The sequence below is a fragment of the Schistocerca gregaria genome, chromosome 6, assembly GCF_023897955.1.
Source record: "Schistocerca gregaria isolate iqSchGreg1 chromosome 6, iqSchGreg1.2, whole genome shotgun sequence".
Taxonomy (NCBI): domain Eukaryota; kingdom Metazoa; phylum Arthropoda; class Insecta; order Orthoptera; family Acrididae; genus Schistocerca; species Schistocerca gregaria.
Genome location: NC_064925.1, coordinates 241,499,279 through 241,515,916, shown reverse-complemented (window position 1 = coordinate 241,515,916; position 16,638 = coordinate 241,499,279). Strand labels below are relative to the sequence as shown.

The window sequence follows — 16,638 nt, the reverse complement described above, 5'->3', positions numbered from 1 at the left end:
ACGCAGTAGGTCTACAAAAGAGACTTCCTACACTACGTTTGCCGGATGTCTCCCGCAGTATTGCTGTGCGGTGTGGTATCCGTATCAGACTGGATTGAAGGAGGACACCGAAAAAGTTTAAAGAAGGGTAGCTCGCTTTGTGTTATCCTGAAAGAATGGGAGAAAGAGTCACGGATAGGATACCCGGGTTGGGGTGGCAATCACTAGAGGAAAGGCGTTTTCCGTTGCGGCGAGATCTTTCCACGAAATTCCCATCACCAACTTCCTCCTGCAAGTGCTTAAATACTTTGTTGTCGCCCACCTACATTGGGTGAAATGGTTATCGCGATAAAACAAGAAGCGTCAGAGGTCGCACGGAAAAATTTAAGTGTTCGTTTTTCCCACGCGGTATTCGAGAGTGGAACAGAAAAGAAATAATTAACCCTCTACCAGGCACTTAAGTGTAAATTGCATAATCGCGTAGATGTAGATGTATACAGAAGAGATGTATGTTATCTCTGTGGATACGAAGTCGAAATAAGATCTAGAGAACATTCTCAGCAGATGGTGATGATTTTCTGTAACCATTATGGTATGAGAATAAATAAGATGAAGATGGTCTGCAGCGCTGAAAGAGGACCTGAGTCTCCAAGACTGATAACTGGAGGAGATGAGTCAGAACACTTAGAGGAATTTACCTATTTCACAAGCGAGAATTACAAAAAGGCGAGACTGTATTCTCGTCTTAATCTCTTTCCTGCTCCTATACCCTCTTGAGGCAATGATGAGAAAGGCAGACGGAAGTGTGGAGAAGCGTACTGCTGCTCTGTGATGGCCGCTAACAAGACAGAGAAAGAAATCACAGTCAGATCGACACTTACTTTTTCTGTGGGAGGAATGTCGTCGAACATATTGGTACGTTGTTTAAGAAACTGAAATCACTTTTGGCCTCTTGCGTGTGACCATCTAGATTCAGGTTTCCCAACGTGGTAAAGGGAAAATACGTGGGTGGTTCCTTTGCAAAGGACACGACTGATTTGCTTACACATCCAGCTATAATCCAGAACAGTACTGCGCCCCTAAGGACGTAGACGCAAACGGGGCGCTAAGCTCTAATCCGCTTTAGCCGGCCGCGTTGGTCTCGCGGTTCTAGGCGCGCAGTCCGGAACCGTGCGACTGCTACGGTCGTACGTTCGAATCCTGCCTCGGGCATGGATGTGTGTGATGTCTTTAGATTAATTAGGTTTAAGTAGTTCTAAGTTCTAGGGGACTGATGACCACAGCAGTTGAGTCCCATAGTGCTCAGAGCCATTTGAACCATTTTTTTTTTTTTTCTAATCCGCTTTATGAATGTTTAGCTAGAATCATCAGTTTCTCTTCGATTTTCATGGTGTCACCTATCCTGCAAGATGACTAATTCGTTGGCTTTTCCACTACCGTCGCTTTTAAGACCTTGTAAACGATACAGGGGAATACAAAGCGTTTTCTTCCAGAAGCATCATATGTAACAAATTTTGTCACTCAAATGGTTCAAATGGCTCTGATCACTATGGGACTTAACTTCTAAGGTCATCAGTCCCCTAGAACTTAGAACTAATTAAACCTAACTAACCTAAGGACATCACACACATCCATGCTCGAGGCAGGATTCGAACCTGCGACGGTAGCGGTCGCGTGGTTCCAGACTGTAGTGCCTAAAACAGCTCGGCCACCCCGGCCGGCTATGTCACTCATATATAATTTGTAGAAACTCCTAATCTTTTTTTTTAACACCAAACATGTTTCGGTCAAGTGTTACCATCACAATGGGCTCATTCATTTTCTCCGTAGACTTACTGATGTTCATGTGGCTGGCTGTCATTTGAAGGACAGCTCGTATTTTGCTCCAGTTTGTCATAATTATATTATTGATTTCGCTTTTTCATGTGTCTGTTGTGTACGTAAACTGTGCTTTCTAACACACACTATGTCACGACTTTTTGAGAGAGTGAGCTTCAAGCACGAGATGAAGTAATAGCACATGTTCCACAGCGTTTATATTTAGTAACCCGTAGTTAGAAAAGACAACGTGTTGTACTTACAATACATATTCGTTAACCTTTCCTTGTCGTGATTTGCTGTCATTAGTTAACTAATAGATCTATCATTTCCGCCTGCGAGAGAAAACTTTTTTCGATTAAGAAATAAACATATACAGCTGAGACAAGAGCGGAATCATCAGAAACAAAGAGGCTTATGGAAACAAATAAAATGAAAATTCTGAGAAGGATTACCGGGAAGATAGAAAGACAAGTGAAAGCATTGGAATGGGATATAAAGTGGATTCCATTAATGAGTGGGTACGAACGAAAAAGCTGAAAGGAACGAACACATAGGCAGGGTGGATGAAAGAAAGATTGTGAAAACCATAATAAATAAATCATAACTTTCCAGATATGTCCCCCGCTTGGCTGCCAAGTGTTCGGTTTTTTACCGAACTGTTCGATATTTCAGAGCCGTTTCGGTGTCCGGTATCGAAGTATGAATGGTTCGGTATTTTTAGAATCCCATACATATCACTTATTTATTTACCGATTTGCAAATTCATGTAAATAAATACTTGGTGCACCGTTGCCAAACGGCGCGAGCTGCATACGTCGACTTAATTGATCACTGTCTCTCTCTTAGCCATGTTTCGCCACATAACAGTTACTTGGGCACCTTTACTGTCAGCTGTGGAAAGGTTTTTGCCCAACTTGAAAACGGTCAAAATGTTTTTCCCCCAGAAGGATGAGAGTGAGCGCTTAGTTGGTCTTTTGTAGTTAATGAATACAGTACATTGCACGAGAGCTACATTTATTTTGAATATCGCTTATTAAATTTATTAAGGAAACTTATTAACGTTCTGTAATCTGAATACATAAATCTTGTAGAACTAGGTAATATTATGATCAAATTAAAAGAGGTTACTGTAGCATTTAAGAACGATTGTTTCTTTGGAGCGAAAGCTAACGAAGAAATGTTAAAATTAAATGGAGTAGAGCGAAATAAATTCAAGAATTAAGCTCTCGTAACGTAGCATAGAGCCGATGATTATGTCAAAAAGTGGTGTGACTCTCCTTTTAACATTTGCGTTTATATGGTTGTAGGAAAAGTAGCTCCCACATGTGAAAATATCCACAAGCATTGAAGGTCTTGGGTTTGGAGAAGACGTTGATGAGGATAGGTCATACGAAGAGATTTGTATACTAAATCAAACTTTGGAACAATTACTGACTCAAGTTTCTATGGCCACAAAACTCGTTCTCGTGGGAAACGTTTTTAAGTGGAGAAGAAACGCCAAACATAGAAAATAATATCAAACGGATAATGGCTGTTGCACGCAGCAATACCGATGTGCAAAGAGTCTCGACTCACATGAGTCATTTGTGGTCTGGCGCTAGAAACAAACTGAGTGTCGATGTGCTAAAAGCAGAAGTATTTATTCGTTGCAATTTGAAGGTTGCAACATACAACGACTTTTCCCAAAAAATTAAAATAATGATAATTTGTTGAAAGCTGTAACTAGCAATAAAAAATGTTTACTAGGAGCCAGAGTCCTGAGCGCGCACCTCTGTAGTCGGGGCGAATGCATGCTTTTGTCTCACAACAGAAGCTGCCTTCAGGTGGACATACAATACAGAATTACGGAGCGTATTAAAAACAGAACGGTATTGTTTTGTTCGGTTTACGGGTTTGTGAAACGTGTATGAAAGTGTGTGAAGCTCCCAGACAGCATCCAGTAATATAACACAGAACAAGTCTACATGTACTACAAATGAGTTTTTGTCCAAGCCGTTTTCTGTGCATTCTTTTTGTGAATCAAGGAAATGATCAAATATTGATGGCCAACAGCAGAAATGTCCAAACTGTTTCGAAAAACAGGGAATTCACTAGGTATTTTCAGTGTAATGTACACCCAGATATGACTGGCTAGCGGGCAGTGGTGACCTAAATGCTGTGTTTTGCTCGTATTGTCTGTTGTACTGAAAGGATAGAAATACTAGCTGGACCTAAACTGGGTACACACATTTGGAAAATTTACTGAAGTCGATAACCGAGCACACGCTGCCTCTTAATCGCCTACTGTCGTCTGTAGATATAGTTGCTTTCGGGAAAAATAAAACAGAAACTATATTTGATGTGCAGATTAAAGAAGAAATACATTTACACGTAACAGGGACATCCTTAAAAGACTTATTAATGCAGTGCATTTTCTGGGAAAACAAGAGTTGATGTTTCGTGGACACGATGCAAAAACAAATTCTGTTAAACAACTTCACAAATTGGGAAAGTCACTAACACATTGGTTCACCTATGACCTTTATGCAAGTAGTTACTCGCCTGGTCATTGATTGATGGAGTTGTCGGATATCCTCCTGAAGCATATCGCACAAAACTCTATCCAACAGGAGCGTTACATCGTCAAAAACTCTTGATGGTTAGAGGGCCCTGTCTATAATGCTCCAAACGTTCTCAGTTGGGAAGTGATCTGGCGACCTTGTTAGCGAAAGGAGTGTTTGGCAAACAAGAGGACAAGCAGTAGAAACTCTCGTCGTGTGCAGACTGGGATTTTCTTTCTGAAATATTTATGCCAGAATACTTTGACATACACACCAATCAGTGTAATTTCAGGCTGAAGACGTGTGTGAAGATTCTCCGGACAGTTGTGCGATACCAACCAGACAGTCGCTCCCCACGGCCCGATAACTAGGACTAATGGTCTGCGATGTCATTTTTTTATTGCAGGATCTCTTTTTCATCTGCGGCACCCTTACAGCACGGTGGTATTGTCGTGTCCTGACATAGGTGGCAGAGGGAGAAAAGGGGTTACTGGTGAGTCTGCGCTCCCAATCGGTACAGAGCAGAAGGCAAAAGGACAATACACAGTGAAGGCATTTGATAGTTTTCTTCTATCTGAGGCAACACTGGTAGCCAATCTTTCTAAATCTGTAACTATTTATTGGTCTGTACATGAACATCATATGTACAGATTGCTGTCCATTTCGGACAGTTCCTTCGTGGTGCGTCTTTTTTTGTCTTAGAATGTATAAATTGGTATTAGATCTAATTATTTTAATACTGATTCTTTCTTTTTATTTGTCTTAGAATGTATAAATTGGTATTAGATCTAATTATTTTAATACTGATTCTTTCTTTTTAAACTATTGTCTTCTGTTATTTCAATCTTCTTCAGTATTTATTTTTTTAGTTTAAAATATTTTCAAGTGTGAGTGTTATCAAGATGAGCCTGTCGTTTGATTTACTATTTTTTACTTAAAATTATAGTATTAATATTATCAGTTACTATAATTATAATTATTAATTAATAATATAATAACATAAATATAATATTCAGTGTTTAACCTATCTACATGATCACTGCATGCCACTGAGGGAAGTCTGGTTTTGCCTCAAACCATTAGAGAATCTACAGTCTTATCATTGCACCGCCTTGCTCTGTTACTGGATTTTAGTTCTGTTTCAAGTCTGGTATATATTCTATGTTAAATAAATACATGTGAATCTACCCGACAATCTATTTCATTAAGGTAATCTCACAATATCACCTGCGTTTCTAAACTTTTGCCATCTGCTGATGGGTACTACTCAAGTAGGAATTAGCAAGAGAATGACGGAAAAGGCCACAGTTCTGTAAATAAGAATCGAAAAAATCTGAAGAAAGAGGCCTGAAATAGTAAATATAAGTGAAGTAACATATTAGAGACTTTTGGGTAACAATAACTATAGTGCATGATGTGACAAGTGTTTGAATAGTTATGAATACGATGGTGGATAATAGAGCGAGTCACTACACTGAAGAGAATTAATACCGTGACCAAACGCTACCAAACCGATAGTCCTGTATTTAGAGTCCTGTGGGATGTGTTACGTGAGGTCATTCCTAGAGATGAAGAATATCACTGGTACATGATGGCTATTTGGTGTGTCTACGATACTGAAACTTTTCAGATGGAGATCTCAACAGGGCATTTCTAGAGGAGCGGCTGCAGCTTATTGCCATACTTCAGACTTTGCGAAAGGCTGAATTATTGGTGTGAGAGTATGGGAGCACGAGACCGACACATCGCACATGCAGTTCAGTGTGGCAAGAAGAGTAGGCACAGGTCCTTCCAGAAAGACTACATCACCAAAAGATTGTAGGATTGTTCTACTGGTTCTGAAGAATATATGGATGACAACATATGAATACCTAGAAGAGGTTGCAGGAAGAGGATCACCACGAACCGTCGGGAACAGATTACTGGAAGCTCGGTTGTGATCTGAGTTATCATGCATGTATAGAGCGAAAGACTACTGGGACACTGAGTGGCATTCCACGGCGCTCAGCGATGAGTTTCGCTTGTTTGAAGCTGTCAGATCAATGCCAATGGCTCTGTAGACGACCTGGTGGACGGTCTCAGGAAGCAGCGACTCTCGAGATACACACCTCTCCAGCGCCTGTTGTCTAGGAGTGGGAGGATATTGAATATGACCACAGGACGGATTTGGTCATTGTTGAAGAGAGGCTGAATGCTCGCCAGTATGTGGCAATATGGCAGGAGTATTAAATCATGTTGTCTTATCATTCGTGACCCAACACGACGTGACATGCACTCAACTCTTCCGAATAGCATGCTGCAAGGAATCCCAGATATGCTCAATAATCTTCATGTCTAGGGAGTTTGGTAGCCAGCGGAAGTGTTTAAACTCAGGAGAGTCTTGCTGGAGCCACCTATAGCAATTCTGAACATGTGGGATGTCGCATTGTCCTACTGGAATTGCCCAAGTCTGTCGGAATGCACAATGGACATGAATGGGTGCAGGTGATCAGACAGGATCCTTACTTACGTATCACCTATCAGAGTCGTATCTAGACATACCAGGGGCCCCATATCACTTCATCTATTCCCTGTTCACATTTAGGGTCCATGGATTCATGAGGTTGTCTCCATCCGCTCGATACAATTTGAAACGAAAGTTGTCCTACCAGGCAATATGTTTCCAGTCAACAGTCAAATGTCGGTGCTGACGGGCCCAAGCGAGGCGTAAAGCTTTGTGTAGTGCATTCATCAATGGTACACTAGTGGACCTTCAGCTCTGAAATACATATCGATGGTGTTTCGTCAAATGGTTCCACGCTGACACTTGTTGATGGCCTAGCATTGAAATCTGCAGCAGTTTGCGAAGAGTTGGGCTTCTTTCACGTTGAGCGATTCTCTTCAGTCGTCATTGGTCCCGGTCTTGCAGGATCTTTTTCCGGCCGCAGCGATGTCGGAGATTCGATATTTTACCGGATTCCTCATATTCACGGTAGACTTGTGAAATTGTCGTGCGTGAAAATCCCCACTTCATCACTACCTCGGCGATGCTGTGTCTACACACTACAACACCACACTCAAACTCACTTAAAACTTGATAACCTGCCATTGTAGCAGCAGTAACCGATCTAACAACTGCGCCAGACACTAACTGTCTTATATAGGCGTTGCCGACTGTAACGCTGGATTCTGCATGTTTACGAACCTCTGTATTTGAATACGCATGACTATACCAGTTTCTTTGGCACTTCAGTGTATTTTCAGTTTATTGAATATGTTCGAAGACCCAAAACAAGTAAACCCTATAAATCGTAACTTTGAAGAATGTCCACTAACATGAATTAAGGAATGTGATGCTGAGTTTTCAGACCGAGATGGCGATTGCGAGAGCTACATTATCACCGAGATCACAATTCCAAGTGATCACGAAACAGCGGGTGAACTATTTGACGACGAATCTGATGACAACGATGAGATGCAGCTTACTGAAAGTAAAAACGATAGGAACACAGGTGAGTCAACTAAAAACTGTTTCTATGAGGAAACTGCATATGAATTTGCTGCTATCGAACCAACCCGAAATGTAAAAACACCATCCCACAGTTTATTGAAGTTTTCGGGAGAGCTTTACCAAAGCTGTGACCTTTGAAACATGGCAGAAAATCTTCTCACAAAATATGCAAGATATAGTTGTGCGCTATGCAAATTTTAAAATTCAGGAAATTCGTAATAAGCCAGGCAGTCAGAATGGAACAGACCAGAGGGAAACAAATTCCACTGAAATAAATGATTAATTGGGCCATTTGCTATTAATCACTGTCTTCAAGTCTAACAGCGAAGTATCTGAATTAACCTTCCAACAGAAAGAACTGGCCACGAATTTTTTTCACCTAGTAAATCCAGCATAAAAGTTTGCTGTTTTATTAGCTGTACCTGAGATATCAGCAGATGATCGGGACTTCTGCATCTAGTCAGAGGAAGCATTGTTCTATATGTGACCCAGAGTTAAAAAGAAAAACTTTTTTTACGTGTTTCCACGCAGAAAAGCCATTTGTTTACAGTGTTACAAAAAATTGTGTGTTCAATCCATTGCAAATCTACAAGCCTAAATATTACCTCTTTTAATGTGCGTATTTTACAGGTTTCGTAGAGAAGAATATTTTTTAATATCCTTAGCTTCAGATTTTTTTTGAGACTCCCTAGGACTCCGCTACTCATTTAGTGTTATAATTTCCGACCACGAGGGTTAAGGGTTAAAGTGACAGCTGCATTCCATTGCTTACTTCACCCCATAGGAATCGAATATCCTTCTCGCTGTGTACACAAGTTGGAAACCGCATACATAAGAGCAGGTGAACCAGTGCCTGTCCGCCATTATCATGGATTGCGTGGTGGACCATCAAGTGAGCAGTGATGGAAATCAACGCATCCGGTTATCAAGAGAACAATTTTTTTTCCGACGCCTTGTGGCTCCCAGTTAATGGTGGCGATATCACGCCAGTGCTCTTGTATTTTAATGATAGGGTGCGCCGTATCATTTTCGAAACGGGCTGCAGCGCATCTGGTGATGAACGTTCTTCTGCAGGGCTCCCCATTAACGGTAGAAGATCGATCCACAGGCAAGATGGAGATATACGACTGCCGCCGTGAAGGGGCTGTTACCTGCAGAACACTGTTGACGCTGCTGGAGACTACCTGGAGAGACGGGACCACCACTGTCATAGTGATTCTGTGCCGGCGGGAACTGCAGCAGCTCAGTGCAGGCATTTGCCATGACGTGCTGTGATGTCATTAGATTCATCTGTATATAAAAAGGATTGTGACATAGACGTCGCTGTGATGATGAAGAAAGTTCGCTTTCCAGATGAGATGTGTACTTCAGTATTAAATGTTTCGCCATTTGCCCACATGGCACTTGGATAAAGGCGGCTGTGGGCAGGCGGCACTTCCAGAAATGTGTTGAGCAGGCCTCTAAAATTATATTTCACGATGGCACATCAAAGTGTTAACATCATCATGGATGTGCAGGGCATTTACAATGAGAGTGGACAATATTTGTTTAAAGACAATGCAATGATTGCACTGGCAACAATGGACGAGTACTGACGATGTTCTCCACTACTGTCGCTTCACTCAGACCATTTACAGTAGAGTGCTAGCATTCGGACAGCTGCTTGGTTGACTCACTTTCATCATGGGAGCCTCAGTCAGCTGTACAGGTAGTATACAGGGTGGTCCATTGATAGTGACCGGGCAAAATATCTCACGAAATAAGCGTCAAACGAAAAAACTACAAAGAACGAAACTCGTCTAGCTTGAAGGGGGAAACCAGATGGCGCTATGATTGGCCCGCTAGATGGCACTGTCATAGCTCAAACGGATATCAACTGCGGTTTTTTTTTTTAATAGAAACCCCATTTTTATTACATATTCGTGTAGAACGTAAAGAAATATGAATGTTTTAGTTGGACCACTTTTTTCGCTTTGTAATAGATGGCGCTGCAATAGTCACAAACATATGGCTCACAATTTTAGACGAACAGTTGGTAACAGGTATTTTTTTAATTAAAATACAGCACGTAGGTATGTTTGAACATTTTATTTCGGTTGTTCAAATGTGATTCATGTACCTTTGTGAACTTATCATTTCTGAGAATGCATGCTGTTACAGCGTGATTACCTGTTAATACCACATTAACGCAATAAACGCTCAAAATGATGTCGGTCAACCTCAATGCATTTCGCAATACTTGTAACGACATTCCTCTCAACAGCGAGTCGTTCGCCTCCGTAATGTTCGCATATGCATTGACAATGTGCTGACGCATGTTGTTCGGTGTTGTCGGTGGATCATGGAAGCAAATATCCTTCAACTTTCTCCACAGACAGAACTCCTGGGACGTCAGATCCGGTGAACGTGCAGGTCATGGTACGGTGCTTCGACGACCAATCCACCTGCCATGAAATATGCTATTCAATACCGTTTCAACCGCACGCGACCTAGGTGCCGGACATCCATCACGTTGGAAGTATATCGCCATTCTGTCATGCAGTGAAACATCTTGTAGTAACATCGGTAGAACATTACGTAGGAAATCAGCATCCATTGCACCATTTCTTTTGCCATCGATAAAATGGGGGCCAATTATCCTTCCTTTCATAAGGCCGCACCATACGTTAACCTGCCAAGGTCGCTGATGTTCGACTTGTCGCAGCCATCGTGGATTTTCTTTTGCCCAATAGTGCATATTATGCCGGTTTACGTTACCTCTGATGGTGAATGACGCTTCGTCGCTAAATAGAACGCGTGCAAAATATCTGTCATCGTCCCGTAATTTCTTTTGTGCCCAGTGGCAGAACTGTACACGACGTTCAAAGTCGTCGCCATGCAATTCCTGGTGCACAGAAATATGGTACCGGTGCAATCGATGTTGATGTAGCATTCTCAACACCGACGTTTCTGAGATTCCCGATTCTCGCGCAATTTGTCTGCTACTGATGTGCGGATTAGCCGTGACAGCAGCTAAAACATCTACTTGGGCATAATCATTTGTTGCAGGTCCTGGTTGACGTTTCACATGTGGCTGAACACTTCCTGTTTCCTTAAATAACGTAACTATCCGGCGAACGGTGTGGACACTTGGATGATGTCGTCCAGGATACCGAGCAGCATACATAGCACACGCTCATTGGGCATTTTGATCACAATAGCCATACATCAACACGATATCGACATTTTCCGCAATTGGTAAACGGTCCATTATAACACGGGTAATGTATGAGGAAGCAAATACTGTGCGCACTGGCGGAATGTTACGTGATACCACGTACTTATACGTTTGTGACTATTACAGCGCCATCTATCACAAAGCGAAAAAAGTGGTCCAACTAAAACGTTCATATTTATTTACGTGCTACACGAATATGTTATAAAAAATGGGCGTTCCTATTTTAAAAAAACGCAGTTGACCTCCGTTTGATCTATGGCAGCGCCATCTAGCGGGCCAACCATAGCGCCATCTGGTTCCTCCCTTCAAGCTAGACGAGTTTCGTTCTTTGTAGTTTTTTCGTTTGATGCTTATTTCGTGAGATATTTGGCACAGAATAAATGGACCACGCTATATAATGAATACTTTCGTGTAAGAGGTGTAGAAGGATGTGAATAAATAAAAATATACATTTTTAAGGAAAAGACAATATCATTTATTGGTCATAATCATCATCATCATTTAAGACTGATTATGCCTTTCAGCGTTCAGTCTGGAGCATAGCCCCCTTATAAAATTCCTCCATGATCCCCTATTCAGTGCTAACATTGGTGCCTCTTCTGATGTTAAACCTATTACTTCAAAATCATTCTTAATCGAATCCCGGTACCTTCTCCTTGGTCTGCCCCGACTCCTCCTACCCTCCACTGCTGAACCCATGAGTCACTTGGGTAACCTTGCTTCTCCCATGCGTGTAACATGACCTCACCATCTAAGCCTGATCGCCCTGACTGCTACATCTATAGAGTTCATTCCCAGTTTTTCTTTGATTTCCTCATTGTGGGCACCCTCCTGCCATTGTTCCCATCTACTAGTACCTGCAATCATCCTAGCTACTTTCATATCCGTAACCTCAACCTTGTTGATAAGGTAACCTGAATCCACCCAGCTTTCGCTCCCATACAACAAAGTTGGTCGAAAAATTGAAAGGCGCACAGATAACTTAGCCTTGGTACTGACTGCCTTCTTGCAGAAGAGAGTAGATCGTAGCTGAGCGCTCACTGCAGTACCTTTGCTACACCTCGCTTCCAGTTCTTTCACTATGTTGCCTTCCTGTGAGAATATGCATCCTAAGTACTTGAAACCGTCCACCTGTCCTAACATTGTTCCTCCTATTTGGCACTCAATACGTTTATATTTCTTTCCCACTGACATTACTTTCGTTTTGGAGATGCTAATCTTCATACCACAGTCCTTACATTTCTGATCTAGCTCTGAAATATTACTCTGCAAACTTTCAATCGAATCTGCCATCACAACTAAGTCATCCACATATGCAAGACTGCTTATTTTGTGTTCACATATCTTAATCTCACCCAGACAGTTTATTGTTTTCAACATATGATCCATAAATAATATGAACAACAGTGGAGACAGGTTGCAGCCTTGTCTTACCCCTGAAACTACTCTGAACCATGAACTCAATTTACTGTCAACTCTAACTACTGCCTGACTATTCATGTTAAGAGCTTTAATTGCTTGCACAAGTTTGCCTCCTATTCCATAATCTCGTGGAACAGACAATAACTTCCTCCTAGGAACCCGGTCATATGCCTTTTCTAGATCTATAAAGCATAGATACAATTCCCTGTTCCACTCGTAACACTTCTCCATTATTTGCCGTAAGCTAAAGATCTGGTCCTGACAACCTCTAAGAGGCCTAAACCCTCACTGATTTTCATCCAATTGGTCCTCAACTAATACTCGCACTTTCCTTTCAACAATACCTGACAAGATTTTACCAACAACGCTGATTAAAGAGATACCTCTGTAGTTGTTACAATCTTTTCTGTTTCCATGTTTAAAGATTGATGTGATTACTGCTTTTGTCCAGTCTGATGGAATCTGTCCCGTCTCCCAGGCCATTTCATTTATCCTGTGTATCCATTTAAGACCTGACATTCCACTGTATTTGATGAGTTCCGACTTAATTTAATCCACCCCAGCTGCTTTTATGCACTGCAATCTATAATGTTACTTAAAAACCGTCTTGATTGCAAATTTTTTTATTCATATGACCAGTTTCGGTTCATTCAGAACCGTCTTCAGATCTGTAAAAATAATGATACTAATTTACTATTTCACGGAAGCAAATCTTTTTCATCCTATCTAATCAACATCAAATGTACCAGAGCGTACCTGATATTTCAGTTACAGGAGTAACCCGTCCAAATCCAGCAATTTTCACATGCTATGTCACATAAAATTGGTTGGCAGAGTGCACGTCATTTATATTAATTATAACACTATTACCGACAGGTGGCGTCTGGTACATTTGTTACATTCCATTTGCACATACTGTATTCAGTAGATCTTTTTTTAAATTAAAAATACGTAATTAAAATATGTAGATGTCAAGGTTAAAATCTGTACTTGTCAGCATTAATAGAAAAAACTGTAAAATTATCATTTTTATACGATCTAAAAAACATAGGGCAATTTATATATCTATGGTATGAACTTGTTTTCCTCTACGGTCTGCTACCGTATTTCCCGCCATTTCGGTGTTGTGCCGCGGTCCGCTCAGTCGACTGATGGCCATCGCCGCGGGCAAGAGGGCCGCGCAGGAGGGCCCCGTCAACGACGCCAGGCACCGCACGCGTCCTCCGGCTTCTCCACCGCGCACCATCTCTCATCCCTCGGCCTGGATCTCCACACGCAACAGTTGTCATCTTAGTAGGTCGTCATAAATGCTAAAATAGGCGTTATGATTGAATTCGCTTTGCTCGTTGAGGATTAAATCCGGATCTTTATTTTTGTGGGTGTATATTTCAAATTCTTCCAAAATGTTAAGAAACCGTCCCTTATGAGCTCTATGCAGGATGTCTAAATTGTGTTCAATGTTTGTGACTAAGTGCTTTGTCGCAGCCATATGCGCCCCAAAAGCTGTTTTGTTTTCAGAGTAGGTGTGCTCCCTGAATCTGGTTTCACAGTTCCTACCAGTCTGCCCTATATATTGTTTACAGCAGTCATTACATTTGATCTTATATACACCTGAATCCTGAAATTTATTCCTACTATTACATATTCTGTGCTGGAGCTTCAATTTTAACGTGTTATTTGTTCGAAACCCTATTTTAACGTCGGATTTACGAAAGCATCTTTCAATTTTATCTGTAATTCTTCCTTTGTAAGTGAGAGCTACATATTTTTTCTTGTTGTTCCTCTTAACTGCTACTTGACTTCCTTTTATTTGTTCCATTTGCCTCTTCTTTATCTTCCTATAAATATTCATCGCCTGCTTACACGGATATCCGTTCGCTACGGCCACTTGTTTTAAAACACTTAACTCCTTTTCTACTTCCTGTTGGCTTAGTGGCAATCTTAGTAGCCTGTGTACCATCGAAGTAAAATATGCCCATTTGTATTGCGGTGGGTGACAAGAGCGCTCATTGATAACGAGATCTGTACACGTAGGTTTTCTGAATATGCTAAATTCATGCTTGCCATCTTTCTTTGTTAGTGTTAAATCTAAGTAATCTATATGGTTGTTTTCTTCAAATTCCATGGTGAATCTAATTTTCGGGTGTTGAGAGCTCATTTTTTGTGCTAAGTTTTCGATATCATTTTTATCTCCTTTGTATAATAAAATGGAGTCGTCAACATATCTCCTGTAATATACAATTTTCTCAGCGATATTAGGATTTTCATCAAAGAATTTTTTTCTAAGTGATTTACAAATATGTCAGCCAGCGTCCCAGCTAAACTGTTCCCCATTGCCAGCCCGTCTTTCTGTTGATAAATTTTACCATTGAAAGTAAAGTAATTGAACAACAAGACTTGTTCCTACATTTCCACTAGTGCAATCACTTCCCCCAGTGCCAATTTACCATGAGTGAGAAGATTGTCCTTAATGATCTCAATCGTTTCTTTTACGGGAATGTTTGTGTACAGATTGGTGATATCCAATGAAGCTAATGACGCATTCTGAAGTATAAGTACGTCTTTAATTTGCTCGGCAAATTCGTAACTGTTGCTAGTGTTGAAAGTCCGACGATATGTATATGCCGCCTTCAATCTGTTATTTAGCTCTTTATTTAATTTATAACTTGGGCTGCTGGTGTTATTAACGATTGGGCGAATCGATTTTTCAACTTTATGGAGCTTTATTTGTGACCGCAATTCGGGGATTCGAGGATTCATTACTTTCAGTTTAAACTTTTCCTCCTCTGTGAATAGAAACACACTGTTATCTATTTGTTTCCTTAGTTGAAAGGATGTCTCCGCAATATCCTTTCTTTCAGGAGTGCTAGTTCTGCAAGGTTCGCAGGAGACCTTCTGTTAAGTTTGGAAGGTAGGAGACGAGGTACTGGCAGAAGTAAAGCTGTGAGTACGTGGCGTGAGTCGTACTTGGGTAACTCAGTTGGTAGAGCATTTGCCCGCGTAAGGCAAAGGTCCCGAGTTCGAGTCTCGGTTCGGGACACAGTTTTAATCTGCCAGGAAGTTTCATTAACCGATATAAATACCACATCATGTGGCTGCTGCGATAACATCACCTCACCTGTTACGTGCCTTAACATCTTCACACTCTGTTGGTTCTCCCACAACTTGCTGAACTATTTTTTGGCTGCTGATAATCTACATTGTTTGCAAGAATGGATGAAACTTTTTAAAAGAATTAATGCCTTTGTTTTGTGGTATAAAAGACGAATACGCTGGGCTACACTATCAATTCATCATCAGAATGAACAAGGAAATGATACTTTTTAGTGCAATGTTGCTAATTGTTAACTTGGATTAGCTAGTTATGTCTACTGATGCATCAGCCATTATGTTCTTAATAATGGAAAACAGTGACTGCACACTTTAATGTACTGAAAAAAAGATTTAACCCAGACCTTCTGTACATTCCTGAATATGTTATGATGCTTCAGATCGAGGTCCATTGTTTCCAAGAAGAAGATGAAGATCGTGCTACTGGCTATTCCGTGTTTGAGAGGCTGACATCGTGAAATATTTGTAAAGTGCTTTTTTAGATTTATAGGAAACTTACTGAAACACACTGTAGTTTGATTGGTGTAGACTTTTATTTGTTTCTCACATAGCTTATACCATTACTTTGTGGTTCTTCACACAGATTTCACTTGTAGCCTCAAGTGTTTAAAAATAATGTGCTTCTTTCTATGTATGAGACCTGCTATAAAAATTGTGATATGAAAGCATAATGCCAGGCTGATGGCATCCTCCTATTAAACTGCACTTCTATTAACTGTACAACGGACAATTAATGACTTTTTTACTCAGCGTTTTGTTTTTAATAGTGGACACTGCAGCTTACCAAGTACGTTGGATTATGGTAATGTTTACGAATCAAACACACTACTCACTGCCTGTCTACATCCATTCACGAACTCTTATTCCGTACTGTGTGTCAGTCTGTACATTGCACAGCTCTGTGCCCGTGGGCAGCTGCTTATCAGGCCCCAGTAAGCAGTGGGCCTGTCTCTCTCGATGTAGGCATATTAAACACTCACTCACAGGTGGTCTATCAGACTGGACACAATGCCAGCGGTGGCAGTACAGCATCTTGAAAAAATCTGCCTACTATAAGC

General features: G+C 41.0%; 1 protein-coding gene across 1 annotated transcript in view; it reads left to right on the top strand.

Annotated features, from left to right (window-relative positions):
• Window positions 1-16,278, top strand: part of LOC126278816 (uncharacterized) — a 222,331-nt gene extending 206,053 nt beyond the window's left edge. Inside the window, exons 4-5 of the mRNA XM_049979089.1 lie at window positions 7,688-7,831; window positions 15,961-16,278. Coding sequence (XP_049835046.1) covers window positions 7,688-7,831; window positions 15,961-16,038 — 222 coding nt within the window. The 3' untranslated portion in view covers window positions 16,039-16,278. The remainder of the gene's footprint in view (window positions 1-7,687; window positions 7,832-15,960) is intronic.
• The last annotated feature ends 360 nt before the right edge of the window (window positions 16,279-16,638 follow it).